At 47.8% G+C, this 16585-nt stretch overlaps 1 protein-coding gene and 1 pseudogene across 2 annotated transcripts; one reads left to right on the top strand and one right to left on the bottom strand.

The window, feature by feature from the left end:
- Positions 1-2365: 2365 nt before the first annotated feature.
- Positions 2366-12116, bottom strand: SOD2 (superoxide dismutase 2). The gene is made up of 5 exons (XM_079781390.1): positions 11961-12116; positions 11436-11638; positions 7230-7346; positions 5202-5381; positions 2366-2922 (listed from the first exon to the last, which is right to left on the bottom strand). The coding sequence occupies exons 1-5, from the start codon at positions 11981-11983 to the stop codon at positions 2777-2779; spliced, it is 669 nt and encodes a 222-aa protein (XP_079637516.1). The 5' UTR covers positions 11984-12116; the 3' UTR covers positions 2366-2776.
- Positions 11982-15486, top strand: LOC307105399 (eukaryotic translation initiation factor 2 subunit 3-like; annotated as a pseudogene). Its single transcript has 4 exons — positions 11982-12036; positions 13694-14106; positions 14320-14612; positions 14885-15486. The product of its transcript is annotated as a eukaryotic translation initiation factor 2 subunit 3-like (transcript).
- The last annotated feature ends 1099 nt before the right edge of the window (positions 15487-16585 follow it).

Here is a 16585-nt window from a genome sequence, read left to right as displayed (position 1 = left end):
AGTATCTTAGAAGACAGAACGTCAGCTTGCTGGATCATAGAGTATGACTGAAAATGAGACAGTATTTATAAGTTACCTAATAGCTTTCCCAAACGGTAGTTCCCCTGAAATTAAAACAGGAAATGAAGTTTGAATTTATACCTAGCTTTAGACATGACTCACCATGCACATCCATCTTACTTTTATGATTTTGATGTTACTTTTTAAAGGTACTCAACAACGCCCAGCTGGAGTGGCTCCGTAGTTGAGCATCAATTCCCAGTGAGGGCACAAGCCCGGGTTGCGGGCTCGATCCCCAGTGTGGGGCATGCAGGAGGCAGCCAATCGATGATTCTCTCTCATCATTGATGTATCTCTCTCTCTCTCTCCCCTGCTCCCTTCCTCTCTGAAATCAATGAAAACATTTTATTAAAATAACAGGGCTGAAGAGCATCCTGCTCTCATTTTCCACTGGAGGATGGAAATCTTTCCTCTGTAAATTATCTTAGTCTCTTAGTACCTCACAGGGAGGGAAAGGCGAATCTCAGTAAGTGTGCTTCCCCTCAACGTGAAGGCAAAGCAAAAGGGAGCCTGCAGCAATGTCAGCACTGAATATGGCTGAGATCTTAAAGCGGAGTAACAGCCAACAGGCTTTATATACATCAGTCGTCTCCGCGTATCTGTTAGTTCAATACATAGCATGACCTAGCAGGACACTTCTATTCCAAAGCTCATCTTTCCAAAAGGCCCTGCCTCTCCCAGCTGGCCTGCGGAGTTCACTGCCTGTGTATAGACATACAGGCACAGAGATTATATATGTAAGCAGTGATCACATGTTTCCCTGGTACTCCAGGCAAGTCATTTTACTGTGGTATGTAGAGCTCAGTCTCTGATGTATTTTCAGGCCACACACATGCACATGCACAAAGTTATCAACTTCATCAACACTTGACAATTCAGAAAGCCTACATCCTTTTCTGTGAATTCTGAAAAAGTGCCTTGAATTTAATAGTTTTAAAAAAAACACACACAAAACTTCAGTCTTCAATATTGAAACTAAGTTATTCCATTTTCCATTTAAAAAAATAGGAAAATCAAGTGTGGGAAGGGGCAAAAAAATAAACGTGGGAAAACATTGTTACTAAATAGGTTTAAGAATAAAACCTCTGTAGATAAAATATTCCAATAGAAGGTAAAACCTATGAGGGTTGCTCAACACAGAATTATTTGTAATAAAACAATTAGAAAAAAATGAATTGTTCAGTAACAGAACTGTAAAAACCAATTAGGAAATGTCCAATTGATAAAATATTCTATAGCCATTAAAAGACGAAGGCCTTGCCCTAGCCAGCTTGGCTCAGTGGATGGAGCGTGGGCCTGCGGACTGAAGGGTCCCAGGTTTGATTCTGGTCAGGGGCGCATGCCCAGGTTGCGGGCTCAGCCCCCAGTTGGGGGCGTGCAGGAGGCAGCCAATCAATGATTCTCTCTTGTCGTTGATGTTTCTATCTTTCTATCCCTCTCCCTTCCTCTCTGAAATAATAAAAATATATTTAAAAATAAAAAAAGATGAGGCCCTAGCCCGTGTGGCTCCGTTGGTTGGGTGTCATCCCGTGCACCGAAAGATCAAGGGTTTGCCTCTCGGTCAGGGAACATACGGAGGCTGCGGGTTTGATCCTGGAATGTTCCCTGACCGGGGGCACCTGCAGGGGGCACCCAGTTGATCTATTTCTCTCTCTCTCTCTAATAACAATAAAAACATTTTTTAAAAGACAACGAGGAAGACACTGAAACATAGGATGGACAACAATGTTTAGCCAAACACACCGTGGCTACGTGCCACGTGGGAGCAGCTCCTTTTGCCACACCGAACAGAACAATCTGATATGCTGTGTTGCTGTAGGATGTGCAGTTTTCCCTTCACTGAAAACTCAAAAATCTAAAGCTTCTACAGTGACTGTACATTACCCGAAAGAGAAGAAAAACATCAAAATGGATGCAATGACTCAGACAAGTCTCGGAGCACAAATGTTCCTGCAGGAGGCACGCACTGAGCGTCACTTGCCCCTCCTTCTGGGAAGACAGCACCTGGCCTGCATCTACCCTTTGGGCACTCAGACAATACACATTTCTGTGTCTGAGGACAAAACTTCACACACAGTCTTTTATTTGCCCCTACAGAAAAACTCAGATGCACAGCTAGTTCCTTCTTACAATAAAGCAATGCTCAATTAGCAATCACATTATTTCTTTAATGACAAAATGGTGTTAACTTTGTGCAACTTGTGATCAAAAATAATTAAAGACCGTTGGTGATATCTACCAGAAGTAACATTAGACATAGGATTACTTACAAAACAAGCAATTGCCATAGAAAACTAAATATTTCCCTTGGGAAAAAAAAAGTAGTATTTTATTATTAAACAACTCAGGCTAAAGTCTAGATTTTCTGTAAGTGCAGAACAGATCAGACAGGCTTCCACAGGGGCCCCAACAGTAGAGGGATGTGATTCTTTGGATGGCTTTATGATGACATTTATAACCTCCTGGGTATTTTAGCTCTCTGAAGAAAATGTCCATTCAAAAGGCTAAATTATACAAAGCATTTAATATCTTCAAATGGATGCCCAACAACAAAACTTTGTAACAAGAAGTGAGTCCTAGCACTAAACTGTGTTTATCAAATACTTGAATAAGCTACATTCAGAAACGACAGAGCAGCTTACAGGTGCACGGGGGCGCTCTGCACTGCCACAACAGCAGCCACCAGAGCTTTATGCACTCGGTGTCAAGCTGACGTTTACTTTTTGCAGGCCATGTATCTCTGCGCTACATTCTCCCAGCTGATGATATTCCAAATAGCTTTCAGGTAGTCAGGCCTGACGTTTTTATACTGCAGGTAATAAGCATGCTCCCACACGTCAATCCCCAGCAGTGGAACAAGACCTATTGGAAGGAAGGAGAAAAAGCAAAAACTATCAATTTCAATTTAAACGCTGCATCTTCTCAATGTAACCTTGATCCTATGCATCCACAATTGTCCTTTACAACATTCATATCCATTTTGCAGTTTCTTATATAAACAGGATATGTGATAAGAATAAATACCCCTATAAAGAGATTTTCAACTTTACTCTTTGGAAGGAAAATGTGATTAGTACTAAAAATAATTACTAGTAAAACAGACCTGAGAAAAATAAATTAACTCCAGTATTTTATTTTGTTTTTTAATATATTTTTATTGCTTTCAGAGAGAAAGGAAGAAGGAGAAAGAGATAGAAACATCCATGATGAGAGATAATCATGGATCGGCTGCCTCTTGCAAGTCCCCCACTGGGGATCGAGTCCACAACCCGGGCATGTGCCCTTGACCAGAATCAAACCTGGGACCTTTCAGTTCGCAGGCCGACACTCTATCCACTGAGCCAAACTGGCTAGGGCTAACTACAGTATTTTAATAGCTGTTCTTAAAATGCCAACAGATTGATACAAGAGCCAGTTCTTAGGCGTCCTCACTGGGGGTCTCAGTAAGAGTATGTTGTTTGTGGGGTGACTGAGGACCCTCCAAAGGTCCTGAGTACTCAGGAGGTGATGAGAAACCTGCCCTGCTCCCCAAGGCTGTTAGGCTTGGAGAATAAAAGTGTTTGGGATGCTAATGGAACAAGTTAACAAGAAAAACTAAACAGGACTGAAGAGAGACACAGGAGGTGCGGCCAGGATCCCCCTGGAAATCAAGCCTCTCCAGGTCGGTCCCTTCGGAGACAGGCCTGACTCCCTAAGCATGCCAGGCTCACAAATCTTAGCTGCTTTTACAAATTCTGTAGCATCCTTCCCAGAAGAACGGCATAGGTTCTGGAAAATCCGAGTATGTCCCGGGAAGTGTAACACAACCACGTCCTCGGATGTGTGCACAGGTCAAAAAGGCAGCTTTGGCTTCTTTACAGCAGAGGTCACAGCCCCAGCTAACTGCCGGAAGACGTGGGATTCTTTCTCCTAAAGAGCTTCTAATTCCATCTGGCTCAACCTGAAACAGCACTGGGTGAGCCCAGCCTGGCGCCTCCAAGCCAAATATTGTCATATACCAAAACCCCTGGAGAGGCAGCATCTGGAAATCGGCGCTCTCCTCCCAGTCTGACCACAGTGCTCAGTAAAGAGTGGTCCACGGTCTGACAGCAGACGTCTTTTCCTCGTTCTTGTTGTTTATCTAATTTTAGTGCATATAATTATGTAAGCTGATATGAACTCACTATCGTATGAAGCAGTTTACATTTAAGACATTTTTTGTTAATGTACCTATTAAATTACATGTGCTTTTTATACACACTAGAGGCCCGGTGAGGGGGATCAGGCCGAAACCGGCTCTCCGACATCCCCCAAGGGGTCCCAGATTGCAAGAGGGAGGTTCTTGGGTGACGCACCCCAGAATCAGATTCCCTCCTCTCTGGTTCTGAGTGTGTCACCCGAGGACCGTAACTGCCAAGTCACCGCAGCTCAGCAGCTCCTGCGTTGAACGTCTGCCCCCTGGTGGTCAGTGCGCATCATAGCTACCGGTCAGATGGTCACTTAGGCTTTTATATAGAGAGATATTTTTATTGATTTCAGAGAGTGAGAGGAGAGACAGAAACATCAATGATGAGAATCATCAATCAGCTGCTACACGCCCCCTAATGGGGACAGAGCCCACAACTCAGGCACAGGGCCTGACAGGGAGTCAAACTGTGACCTCCTGGTTCATAGGTCAACATTCACCCACTGAGCCACACCCAAGCAGGCACATGTGCTGATTTTTTATCAGACTTAAGATTTCAAAATATCGCCGAAACCGGTTTGGCTCAATGGATAGAGTGTCGGCCTGCGGACTCAAGGGTCCCAGGTTCGATTCCGGTCAAGGGCATGTACCTTGGTTGCAGGCACATCCCCAGTAGTGGGTGTGCAGGAGGCAGCTGATCGATGTTTCTCTCTCATCGATGTTTCTAACTCTCTATCCCTCTCTCTTCCTCTCTGTAAAAAATCAATAAAATATATTTTAAAAAAAAAGATTTCAAAATATCAACAACTTTTAAAGCACTTTTGCTTAATAGACTCTGGGTATCATCTGTTAAGATTTGCTCAGATAAACCTAGAGACTTATGATGGGCATGAACCTGCTAGTTTTGTATATTCAAGTTAAATGCTTTCTAGTGAGCCATCTCCCCTCAATGATGGTAACAAGTTTCCAATCTAACCTGTTGTTCCTTGGAGGGGATCCTGGTTAGAACAAGCGGCAATCTGCAAGCGTCCTTGTTCCTTATTGAAACCAAGCCAGCCCCAACCTGAGCCCTGAACGCCAGCAGACACGGTGGTCAGCTTCTCCTTAAACGCGGCGAAGGAACCAAAGTCACGCTTGATGGCTTCCAGCAATTCCCCTATTTAAAAAAACCCAAAGATGGGGGATAAGGACACATATGTAATAACTTAATCAATAAAGAAATTTTTAAAAATAAAATAATTTTTAAAAATCCGAAGAACACTCACAAATGAACAGATGGCAAGAACTACAACATTTTATTACATATATTAAAATATTCTTGTCATGTGGCCCAAGATACAACTAGACAACACCACAAAGAAGACACAACAACGCCCAGTGAGCTCCACAACACGGCATTACTCGGCCCGGGGCAACACCCCAGGTCTCACAATTTTCATTCACAGGTTTGTCACTGAAGCATTGCCGAGGGATTTCTCCCCTCACGGTGCTATTGCCATCAGGAAAGAAGGAACAGCTTCCATTAGCCTTCTTTTTTCCACTCAGTAGAAAAGTTTACTTTGACTTCTACCTACCTATTCTGTCTTAATTTGGGACTAAAACGTTATGGCTGTTATGTTTCTTCCCCAAGGCAGCCTAGATCTTTCCTATCTCAATGATATCACTTTAAAAAGGGTTATTTTCTCCCTTCTATTTCTGAACTAAGGATACACGTGAAGAGCTATAGCCCTTTTATCCTGTAGCAATGCAGAATATAATTCTAGACTGAGCACATCAACCAAATCAACTAGGCCAAAAACATCACCTCTCTGTTAAAAGGAATCATCTGTCATAAGCACAAATGAGGAATAAAGTGGCAGACAGTACCAACACCTGTTGATTGAATAGAGGTGTATCTAATACTCTGGTAACTCACAGAAACTCAACACTATTAAATCATAGTCTGAAGACCTAAGTCGCAAAAAATAAATTATCCAGTTTTTCATTCATTATTACTTCCCAATAAAATTGCTTATTTCAAGTGCCTAAGATGTCTTCTAGAACACAATTAAAACACACACACAGCCGAAACCGGTTTGGCTCAGTGGATAGAGCGTCAGTCTGCGGACTGAAAGGTCCCAGGTTCGATTCCGGTCAAGGGCATGTACATTGGTTGTGGGCACATCCCCGGTAGGGGGTGTGCAAGAGGCAGCTGGTCGATGTCTCTCTCACATCGATGTTTCTAGCTCTCTGTCCCTCTCCTTTCCTCTCTGTAGAAAATCAATAAAAAAATATATTTTTTAAAAAAAGATACAACTTTAAAACACACACACACACACACACACACACACAGAAATTTAAGGTACATCCCGGAAGCCCAGAAACAAGGGAGGGAGCTATGATCATGCCCCACACCTTCCCTGGGGCGCGGGGGATAATTAAAGTCTCCGCACACTGCACACGACCTCAAGTGAACAAGGGGAGTGGCCCAGCCATCAGCTCTGAACTCCTTCATTACCTAGGTTTTCTGGGACAACTGACTTCTTCTCACTTAGGAAGAATAGTAAAGTAATAGCAAAAAGCACTATTCTAAGTCCTTTACACATAACTCATTTAATTCTCAAAACAGTCCTATTATTCTCCCCGTATCATACAGAGGAAGAAAGTAAGGTTCAGAACGGTTAAGTCCCTCACCCAGGTCCTAGAGCTAGTGAGTGAAAGCCTGTCTTTTCTAAAAACCATTTCTCAGTCTTTCCCTAATGTATAGCGCAGTACATTTCAACCACAAGTCGACACCATACGTGACACTGCGTGTATGTATATAGAATCTGAGGACACAACTCCCTGAATGCACTCTCCATTCTTACATATGTCCCTTTGAAAGTTACCACAACTTGACTGCACTCCTTGCTATGAAAAACATGCCATTATGATACCTCAGAGAAAATCAGGGTAGCATTAAAAAAACAATAGTCATTCCCATCATGCACAAAATGTAGCTAAGCTAGCACCAATACACACCAACCTTTGGGTTCTCCGCCACCATTAGGGCTCAGGTTTGTCCAGAAAATGCTATGGTTGATATGGCCTCCACCGTTGAACTTCAGCGCAGGCTGAAGAGCTATCTGAGCTGTGACATCACCTGAAATGTTAAAATGCAAATACATTTTTTTAAATGCTTACTTTTTCAGCCATTCTATACTATTTTCTTCTTTGTAAAATGTCAAATAATTGGATCAGCTTCTCTGTAACATCTTATAGGTCCTAAAATTCTACAATTCAGGATTCTACCAAAAAAGAACTTGCCAAAATTACTTGTCCCAGTGGATTTTCAGGTGATTAGTAACATGCTCAACAACCAGTGAGGCAGCAGGGTTGGCAAAGCTACAGAAAACCCACTCTGAGCGTCAAAGAACTCAGTTTTCTCGGATAGAAAAGATTTGGGCAAATGAAATAATGAAGAACAAAGACAGAAAATGGAATGCTAAAATGTCTGGTTCCATATACTGACTATATGAAAATTTTCCACCTTGTTTCCTCAGTAGACAGCTATTCACTGGGAAATCTCTATGTTACGTTAACAAGAAACACAACTTATTCAAACCTGAACTCCTGATTGTCAACCCCAAGCTTACTCCGCATGTCTCCTCAGGTCATTCCGATACCCGGTCCTCTGGACTCCTCCCCTCACCCCCCACCTCACCCGCCAGCGTGTCCACCAGCAAGGCCCGCTCTCCCTTCAACACACGCGGACCAGCAGCATCCCTCTCCCACCAGCGCTCCTGCCACCCTAGCGCTCATCCCCTGCTCCCACATCTGCCCCCCGACAGTCTCTTCTCACCGCAGCGGCCAGAAGGCTCCTCTAGACCCCACATCTATCTCGGCACTCCTCTAGCCAAACCCCTCCCCAGGCTGCTCTGCTCAGAGCGAACCCCAGGTCCTCACAATCAGCTACAGAAATGCACGCCATGTGACCTCTGCAGCTCCTGGCGGCCCAGCCCCAGCCACACGGGCCTCCCTGCGCCCACACGGTAAGCTCAGCGCACTCCCAGCTGAGGGCTTCCCCAGCTCCCTGCGGGGCCCTCTTCCCCGAGGCAGCCTCAGGCTTCATTCCCTCCTTTGTCCTCCAAGTTTCTACCGAACCAACAGCTCCATCGTGAAGCCTTCTCTAACCACAGTCAACACTGGGCCATTCCCTACTTGGTTTTCCTGCAAGAGATTTACAACCCCTGCCATCCCACATATTTACCTGTTCATCTGTCTCCCAAGAGAATGAAAGGACTTTCATGCACTGCTATGTCCCAGAGCCCATTATGTTGCCTCATACATAGCAGTCGCTCAATCAATGTTTGTTGATTGACTAGATAATTGAATATATTGAATGTAGTTTCTAAGGTAAAAAATTCTCTGGTATCTATAGCACTTAAAAAAAAGGAATGGCCGGTGTGTCTCAGTTGGTTGGAGGGTCGTCCCATACACCGAAGGGTCATGGTTTTGATTCCTGGTCGGGGCACATACCGAGGTTTCGGGTTCAATCCCCAGTCGGGGTACACGTTGGAGGCAGTTTCTCTCTCTCCATCTCTAAAATAAAAAAAAAAGAAACATATCCTTTTTAAAAAAGTCATGTTTGAAATTTTTTTTTCTACCTTGCTTAATAAGTAGGCAAAATAAAATACTTTTTCTATGCCTTCCAAAGCTACAGATGAACTGAACTCTCAGGAAAAATGGGAATTCCCTTACTAAGCAAACATGGATTCACAAGATACCAAGAGGCAAAATGAAGGACAGAAAAACCACTGAGCGCTGCTCAGCAATTACCTAATAGAAAAATTTCTCTACTTCTGTTCTTAGGGCACACGCTAAGAACATATGTAAGGAATACTATTGTTCCCTTAAACAAGGCCAAATCTCCAGTTGCTTAGCAATTCAGAGAGGAGGAGAGGACCACGTGATATCTAAATACCACAGTTGATCTTTGAGAGTTTTTTTAAGATGCCGACATTTTGCTGTTATGTTTATAAAATGATTTTCTCACAGATCAGTGTCTCCCTTTATTAATTTTCCTTGGAAAGTCACCCTAGAAATAAATGTAAGTTATTAAATTATGTTTTGTTAAGTCAACAGTAACTACATATTTCTAATGGGAAAGAAACATATTGAAAATTAGTTTAATAATTTCAGTCTCTTAAAGTTTAGTTCATCATTTTAATAGAAATGGGGGGGCTTAGTATCTGCTTTTAAGAACACTTTTCTGAAGTTCAACATTTTCTTTGGCTTCACTTCAGCTTTTTTCTTCTGTTAAACACAGTAAAAATTAAATATATTTCTTTGAAAAATATGTTACTTACATGTGATGAGACTAATGATGTAATTTTACTTATACACCTTTAATCCCAAATTTCAAACGTGAAACTTTAGATCTTTAATGATTTTTAAAATATAACTTTTTAAATAAAAGAAAGGTCTGTGGCTACTTATTAATTTATGATCAATATAGAATAGAATATAAAGCTTTTTTCCCAGTGGCTTTCATTAAAAAAGGAAGCTTCAAGTGCAGAAGAAAAGGAGTGAAAGGAAGCTGTTTTTAAAATATTGAAGAGACAGGTTCAGGGGGGTCAAGATGTTGTCATGCAGGAACTAGTTTCACAACTGGGATATTCCCCGGCCTCACTAGTACCACCTCCTTCCCGCATTTGTCATGTCCTAAATCACCCAAACTTTTCTCATATTCAGAACCTTTTGCCACACTTGAGGTTTCTCTGTCAGAAGTAAACATTCCAGAATGTGGCAACTTCCTCTTGTTTTTGCTTAGCCATTTACCTTGCACACAATCAGGCTGAAATACTACATTTTTCCACTAGATGCCCCCAGTCAACAACATGTCGCTGTCTAAAACCGACTCCACCTGAACTGAATTTCATCGCGCTGAAATTCAATAAAAACACGTATATTTACGAAAAAACACACATTTTTTTAACCGTGTAGCTCATGAAGCCATATCTGTAGTCTGGAAACACGACTGTCAATTACTTCCTCTGCGAACCACTGCTTAAACTCACAGGTTGAAAAATGTAATCGCTTTTTGTATAGAAACACTAAAACATAGTATTCCCACACACACCCCCAGACACACAACAGGGTCCACAAGCTACCGGTTTTGCCAACCGGACTCTTTTAAAACTATAGTAGCTCCGTATTACATTTTAACGGAATTCTAAATGTTAGTAAATAAAGACACGCCTTTCCAGTTTCCCACAACTGGGGATTCTCCTTGTGAATTCCCAGAGCACGTGGAGTGGCCCAGTGAGCAGGGGAGCCCCTCCTCACGGACACGGTCCTGTTTCCCATGGGCCAGCTGCTCCGGGTCCAGGGCAGGCCGCCCGCACCTGCCCTCCGCCCGCACCTGCCCTTGGCCCGCACCTACCCTTGGCCCGCACCTACCCTTGGCCCGCACCCACACTTCTCCAGCACCTACCTTGGCCCGCACCTGCCCTTCGCCCACACCTGCCCTCCGCCCGCACCTGCCCTTGGCCCACACCTGCCCTTGGCCCACACCTGCCCTTGGCCCGCACCTGCCCTTGGCCCACACCCACACTCCGCCCGCACCCGCCCTCGGCCCGCACCCACACTCCGCCAGCACCTACCTTGGCCCGCACCTACCTTGGCCCGCACCCACACTCCGCCCGCACCCACACTCCGCCAGCACCTACCCTTGGCCCGCACCAGCCCTTCGCCCGCACCCACACTCCGCCAGCACCCACACTCCGCCAGCACCTACCTTGGCCCGCACCTGCCCTTGGCCCGCACCCACACTCCGCCAGCACCTACCTTGGCCCGCACCTACCTTGGCCCGCACCAGCCCTTCGCCCGCACCCGCCCTCGGCCCGCACCCGCCCTCCGCCCGCACCCACCCTTGGCCCGCACCTGCCCTTGGCCCGCACCCACACTCCGCCCGCACCCACACTCCGCCAGCACCTACCCTTGGCCCGCACCAGCCCTTCGCCCGCACCCACACTCCGCCAGCACCCACACTCCGCCAGCACCTACCTTGGCCCGCACCTGCCCTTGGCCCGCACCCACACTCCGCCAGCACCTACCTTGGCCCGCACCTACCTTGGCCCGCACCAGCCCTCCGCCCGCACCCACCCTCGGCCCGCACCCGCCCTCGGCCCGCACCCGCCCTCCGCCCGCACCCGCCCTCCGCCCGCACCCGCCCTCCGCCCGCACCCACCCTTGGCCAGCGCCTCCTGGTACTTCTCCTCCGTGGCGTTGAGGTTGTTCACGTAGGCCGCGTGGTGCTTGCTGTGGTGCAGCTGCATGATCTGGCCGGTGATGTGCGGCTCCAGGGCGCCGTAGTCGTACGGCAGGTCGGGGAGGGTGTGCTTCCGCCGGGCGCCCAGGGTGCCCAGGGCTGGCACCAGCTCCCGGCTCGCGCTGGAGAGACAACCACAGACCGCTCGCTGCCTTCCACGCGCCGGTCCGCGCAGACGGGGCTGCAGGCAGGCGGCGCCGCGGGCCTCTCCATCGTCCGCCCGCCACCTGCCTTGAAGCACCAACTCACGCAGCGGCCCCGCGCCCTGGCCGCCCCGGACGCGCTCCACGCACACCCGTCCGTGGGCAGGGCCGCCCGCCGGGCCCGCGCCACCTGCGCCCGAAGGTGCCCTCCGCCCGCCGCGGCCCGCATCCGCCCGCCGTCCGTGCCGCCCCACCCCGGGGCCGGGACCGCGTCCCCCGCCCCGCGGCCCGGGCGCCTCACCTGCACGCCGCCCGGCACAACATGGTGACGCCGCCGCAGTCCTCGCCGCGCCGCGCTGACCGCTGGGGACGAACCAGTGACCCGTGACCCGGGCCGCGCCGCAAGGACACCGCCGCCGGCCAGGCTCCGCCCCCTGCGCGCCAGGCTCCGCCCCCTGCGCGCCAGGCTCCGCCCCCTGCGCGCCGCTCCCACCCCGGGGGGTGCGCGGCCCCCGGACCCGCCCCGAGCCCGCCCCGCCCGCGCCCCGGGCCCAGGGAACGCGGGGAGGGAGACCGCAGAGTCTCTCTCCAACGGACCGCGGGGCCGGGGCGCCCTGCCGTGCTGTCCGCCGAGTCGCCCAGGGGAAGGCCGCCCCCCGCCCCCCCCGTGTCAGATGGTGCGGTCCGCGCTCCGCCCGCGCCGGCGCCGCCCCGCGGGTCCGGGTGGAGGAGCGGGGTCGCGGGGTCTGGAGTGCGTCCCGCCCTTCCCTGGCGGCGGCGGCGGGGCAACCCCGGGTCGGGCGACTTTCCGGGAGGACAGACTCGCGTTTCCCTGAACGGCCTTGGCGCCGCCCCAGCGCGTCCGCGGGGAAGGCGGGTCCTGGACGCTGGGAAGCTGTAGGGCCAGGCCCGCCCCCCCGCACCCCACGCACACACTGCCCCGAGGGGCCTTTCTGTCCGAAACCACTGACCTTGGGGCCTCCCAGGCCTGAGCCAGGCCGAGGGCGGTTGCTGAACCCCAAGCGTGGGCCGGGGACTGCGCTGCAGGGTTTGCATCCATTTACCTTTGTTTCACCCGGATGGGCGTCCTGGGCTCCAGGCTACAGTTAGAGTTCACTGAAGCTGAGCAGGTTGTCCTGGTCACACGGTTAATTAGTAAAAGAGTCAAGATTAGAGCCCAAAGTTCGTACTCGAGTACTAAGTCCTCTCCGTCTAGTCTTGAGTATTTGTCAGGAGTGACTTCCATGGACCACTAACCGCTGGGAGAACAGGAACGTGGGCAGGAGCCCCGGGGTTGAGCGTGGACCTATGAACCGGGAGGTCACGGTGCCATTCCTCGTCAGGGCACATGCCCGGGTTGCGGACTTGATGTCCAGTGTGGGGCGTGCAGGAGGCAGCCGCTCAATGATTCTCTCTCCCTCTCCATTCCTCTCTGAAATCAATCAATCAATGTGAGCAGGAGCCGGGTAGAGGGGATTAATGGGGGGAAATGGGGGACATCTATAATACTTTCAACAATAAAGATAAATTAACAAAACAAAACAAAAAGAAATACAGCAGAGGATTCTTTCCTACAGTATCTAGTAGTCTAATAAGTTGTAAGTATCAAATGCTTTCTTAACAATTAAAAAAAAAAATCCTGAGTTGTGTGAATATAGAAGTTGGGACAGCTTTACACTGTTTTGGGCCTGAGTGGGGCCCTTATTGAACAGAATAATATAAAAGGAAGCAGATAGGTGCTTAATAAAGAATTTCAGCCGAAACCGGTTTGGCTCAGTGGATAGAGCGTCGGCCTGCGGACTGAAAGGTCCCAGGTTCGATTCCGGTCAAGGGCATGTACCTTGGTTGCGGGCACATCCCCATTAGGGGTTGTGCAAGAGGCAGCTGATCTATGTTTCTCTATCATCGATGTTTCTAACTCTCTATCCCTCTCTCTTCCTCTCTGTGAAAAATCAATAAAATATATTTAAAAATAAAAATAAAAAGAATTTCAGCCCTCCGGGCAGGATGGCCGAGGTGGGGGTGCGTGGTGAGGGGAAGCTAGAATGACTCTGGGCTGCTGCATCTTTCTCCCCAGGATCTCGCAGATTTGGATGTTACCAAATTGATGCCACTTTCACAGGAAGTTATCAGCAGACAAGCCACCATAAATATCGACAGTTAATATCAGTACAATTGCTCATGTAGCTCACGGGAAATCCACATTTGTAAAGCTGTTTCTGGGGTTCACACTGTCAGGTTAAAACACGGCCTAGAAAGAAATATTATAGTCAAGCTTGGATAACCAATGCTAAGGTTTATAAACTTGATGTCACAAGTTGTCCTCCAGAATGTTACAGATCCTGTGGATGTAGTACACACAATGAGTTTCCTACAAACACTCCAGGGACCAAAGGAAACTTCACATTAGCCGGACATATTTCCTTTGTCGATGTCCTGGCCACGATGTATTTTTTAAATATATTTTTATTAATTTCAGAGAGGAAGGGAGAGGGAGAGAGAGAGAATCATTGATCTGTCGTCTCTGCACACCCCTTACTGGGGTTTGAGCCTGCAACCCAGGCATGTGCCCTGACCAGGAACCGAACTGTGACCTCCTGGTTCATAGGTCGCTGCTCCACCACTGAGCCACACTGGCCGGGCTTGGCCACGATATTTTGAATGCTGAACCGTGCAGCAGTGATGGAGGCAGCTCCTCTGTTGGTAGCTGGTCATGAGTCTTGTCCTCAGCCTCAGACTTCTGAGCACCGAGCTGCTATAGAAATCATGAAACTAAAGCTCATTTGGATTCTACAAATTAAAATTGATTTGGTAAAAGAAAGCCTGCCTAAAGAACAGTATGGACAGGTCCTCGCATTTGTACAAGGTACCATAAAAGAAGGAGCTCCTGTTGTTCCAATTTCTGCTCAGCTTCAAATACTTACTGTTATTAGCTCCTTTGATGTCAACACACGTGGCATACAGTTGATGACCTTAAGGGGGTGTAGCTGGTGGTAGTGTTCTTTTTAATTTTTTTAATATATATTTCTTTATTGATTTCAGAGAGGAACGGAGAGGGAGAGAGAGATAGAAACATCGATGATGAGAAAGAATCATTGATCGGCTGCCTCCTGCACGCCCCCTACTGGGGATCGAGTCCGCAACCCAGGCATGTGCCCTTAGCCGGAATCGAACCTGGGACCCTTCAGTCCGCAGGCTGACGCTCTATCCACTGAGCCAAACCAGTTAGGGCTGGTGGTAGTGTTCTAAAAGCAGCATGAAAGGTGGGCCAGGAGATAGAAGTCAGACCTGGTATTGTTTCCGTAGACAGTGAAGGAAAACTCACGCGTAAACCAATGTTTCCCCAAAATTGTGTCACTGCTTGCAGAACATAATGATCTTCAGTATGCTGCTTCAGAAGCTCTTACGGGAACTGGAACAAAAATCGACCCCACTTTGTACCGGGCTGACAGACGGTGGGGCAGGTGCTGGGTGCAGGTGGAGCTCCACCTGCGACCTTCACAGAATGGGAAATCTGTTTCCTGTTTAGCCGGCATCTAGGTGTGCGCACGGAAGGAGACAAAAGAGCAGCAATGGTGCAAAAGCTGTCCAAGAATGAAGTGCCCGTGATGAACTAGGATCCCTTCGAATGGAGAAGTTAACGCAGTCAAGGCCGATTTGGGGCGAAATCATTTAGACTTATTCCTGTGTCCACAGAAGTAGGAGAAAAAGTTGCCCTTCGCCGAAGAGTTGAGAAACACTGGTGTTTAATTGGATGGGGTCAAATAAGAGTGATGATCGCCCTAGCCGGCTTGGCTCAGTGGATAGAGCATCGGCCTGCAGACTGAATGGTTGAGGGTTTGATTCCGGTCAAGGGCACATGCCTGGGTTTCGGGCTCGGTCCCCAGTAGGGGGCGTGCAGGAGGCAGCGATCAATGATTCTCTCTCATCATTGATGTTTCTCTCTCCCTCTCCCTTCCTCTCTGAAATCAATAAAAATATATTAAAAGGAAAAAAAAAGAGTGATGATCAAGCCAACAGTAGATGATGGCTGAAAATCTTGAGTAAAGTCAGATTTTCTCTTAAACAGGGTATATTTTCAAAGCAATGCTGGGGAATGACTTTCACAGCTCATTACCTTAATAGTAGCTGCTATTTTCATGTTTTGGTGATGAAAATGTAATCTCCAGTACTTAAAATAGTGTCTACAATAAATGCAAAAGTTGGCATAATGTTGGGTTGAATCCACCAGAAGGTAATTACTTCCAAATAACGTCTAACATGTCCACGCGGGTTTGAAGTGAAACGATCTGCTCCAGCCAGCTCCTGCTGGAGCACACGTGGCGCAGGACCTGTTTGCAATAACGTTTTTCTTCTCGTTTTCATCCTTCAGTTTGGAGCAGCTCCAGGCTTGAAAGGATCGTCATGCCAGTAAAAACCTGAAGACACAAATTCTTAGACCATCTTCCCTTTGCCTCATATTTCATCTTCACAATTTTGAGTGAAAAGAAATTAGTAGATTCAAATAAAATTATCCTTTAAAGCATGAAAACACAAAGAATTTCAGTTATTTTCTTCCACCTCCTTCACAACCTTCTGCCCCCACCCCACCCGCCCCCAGGGATGACTAGGCTTTGGATTGGGGAATAGCAAGGGGAAGCCCCCGGCATGACTTCCCAGCAAGAAGCCGGGCTTGCTGGCAGTCAGGAGAATGTAACCAAGGGTGTGGTTGGGTGAAAGAGGAGACTCAGGTTGAAAGCAGATGATGGATGTCCTGAAAACAAACACAAGGTTGGTTACAGGATATTGAGAAGCATTTTAGCTGAAGTGAAACACAACAAAAGTACTATTTCAGGCCCTGGGCAGTGTTGCTCAGTGGTTAGATTCCATTCCCAGTCGAGGGCATATACTTTGGTGGGAGGTTGGATCCCCAACCCAGTCCGGGCG

The sequence above is a fragment of the Cnephaeus nilssonii genome (assembly GCF_951640355.1).
Source record: "Cnephaeus nilssonii genome assembly, chromosome: 9".
NCBI lineage: Eukaryota > Metazoa > Chordata > Mammalia > Chiroptera > Vespertilionidae > Cnephaeus > Cnephaeus nilssonii.
Note: the sequence above shows the minus strand (reverse complement) of the source record. Positions and strands in the feature narration are given on the sequence as shown.

What these genes read in the sequence shown, in the direction of transcription:
- SOD2 (XM_079781390.1), bottom strand. Translation starts at nt 11,983, where the DNA reads ATGTTGTGCCGGGCGGCGTGCAG. An exon ending in TTGTGCCGGGCGGCGTGCAG is followed by an intron (nt 11,639 to 11,960) that starts GTGAGGCGCCCG and finishes TTGTCTCTCCAG; the next exon opens with CGCGAGCCGGGAGCTGGTGC. An exon ending in CCAGGAGGCGCTGGCCAAGG is followed by an intron (nt 7,347 to 11,435) that starts GTGGGTGCGGGC and finishes TTAACATTTCAG; the next exon opens with GTGATGTCACAGCTCAGATA.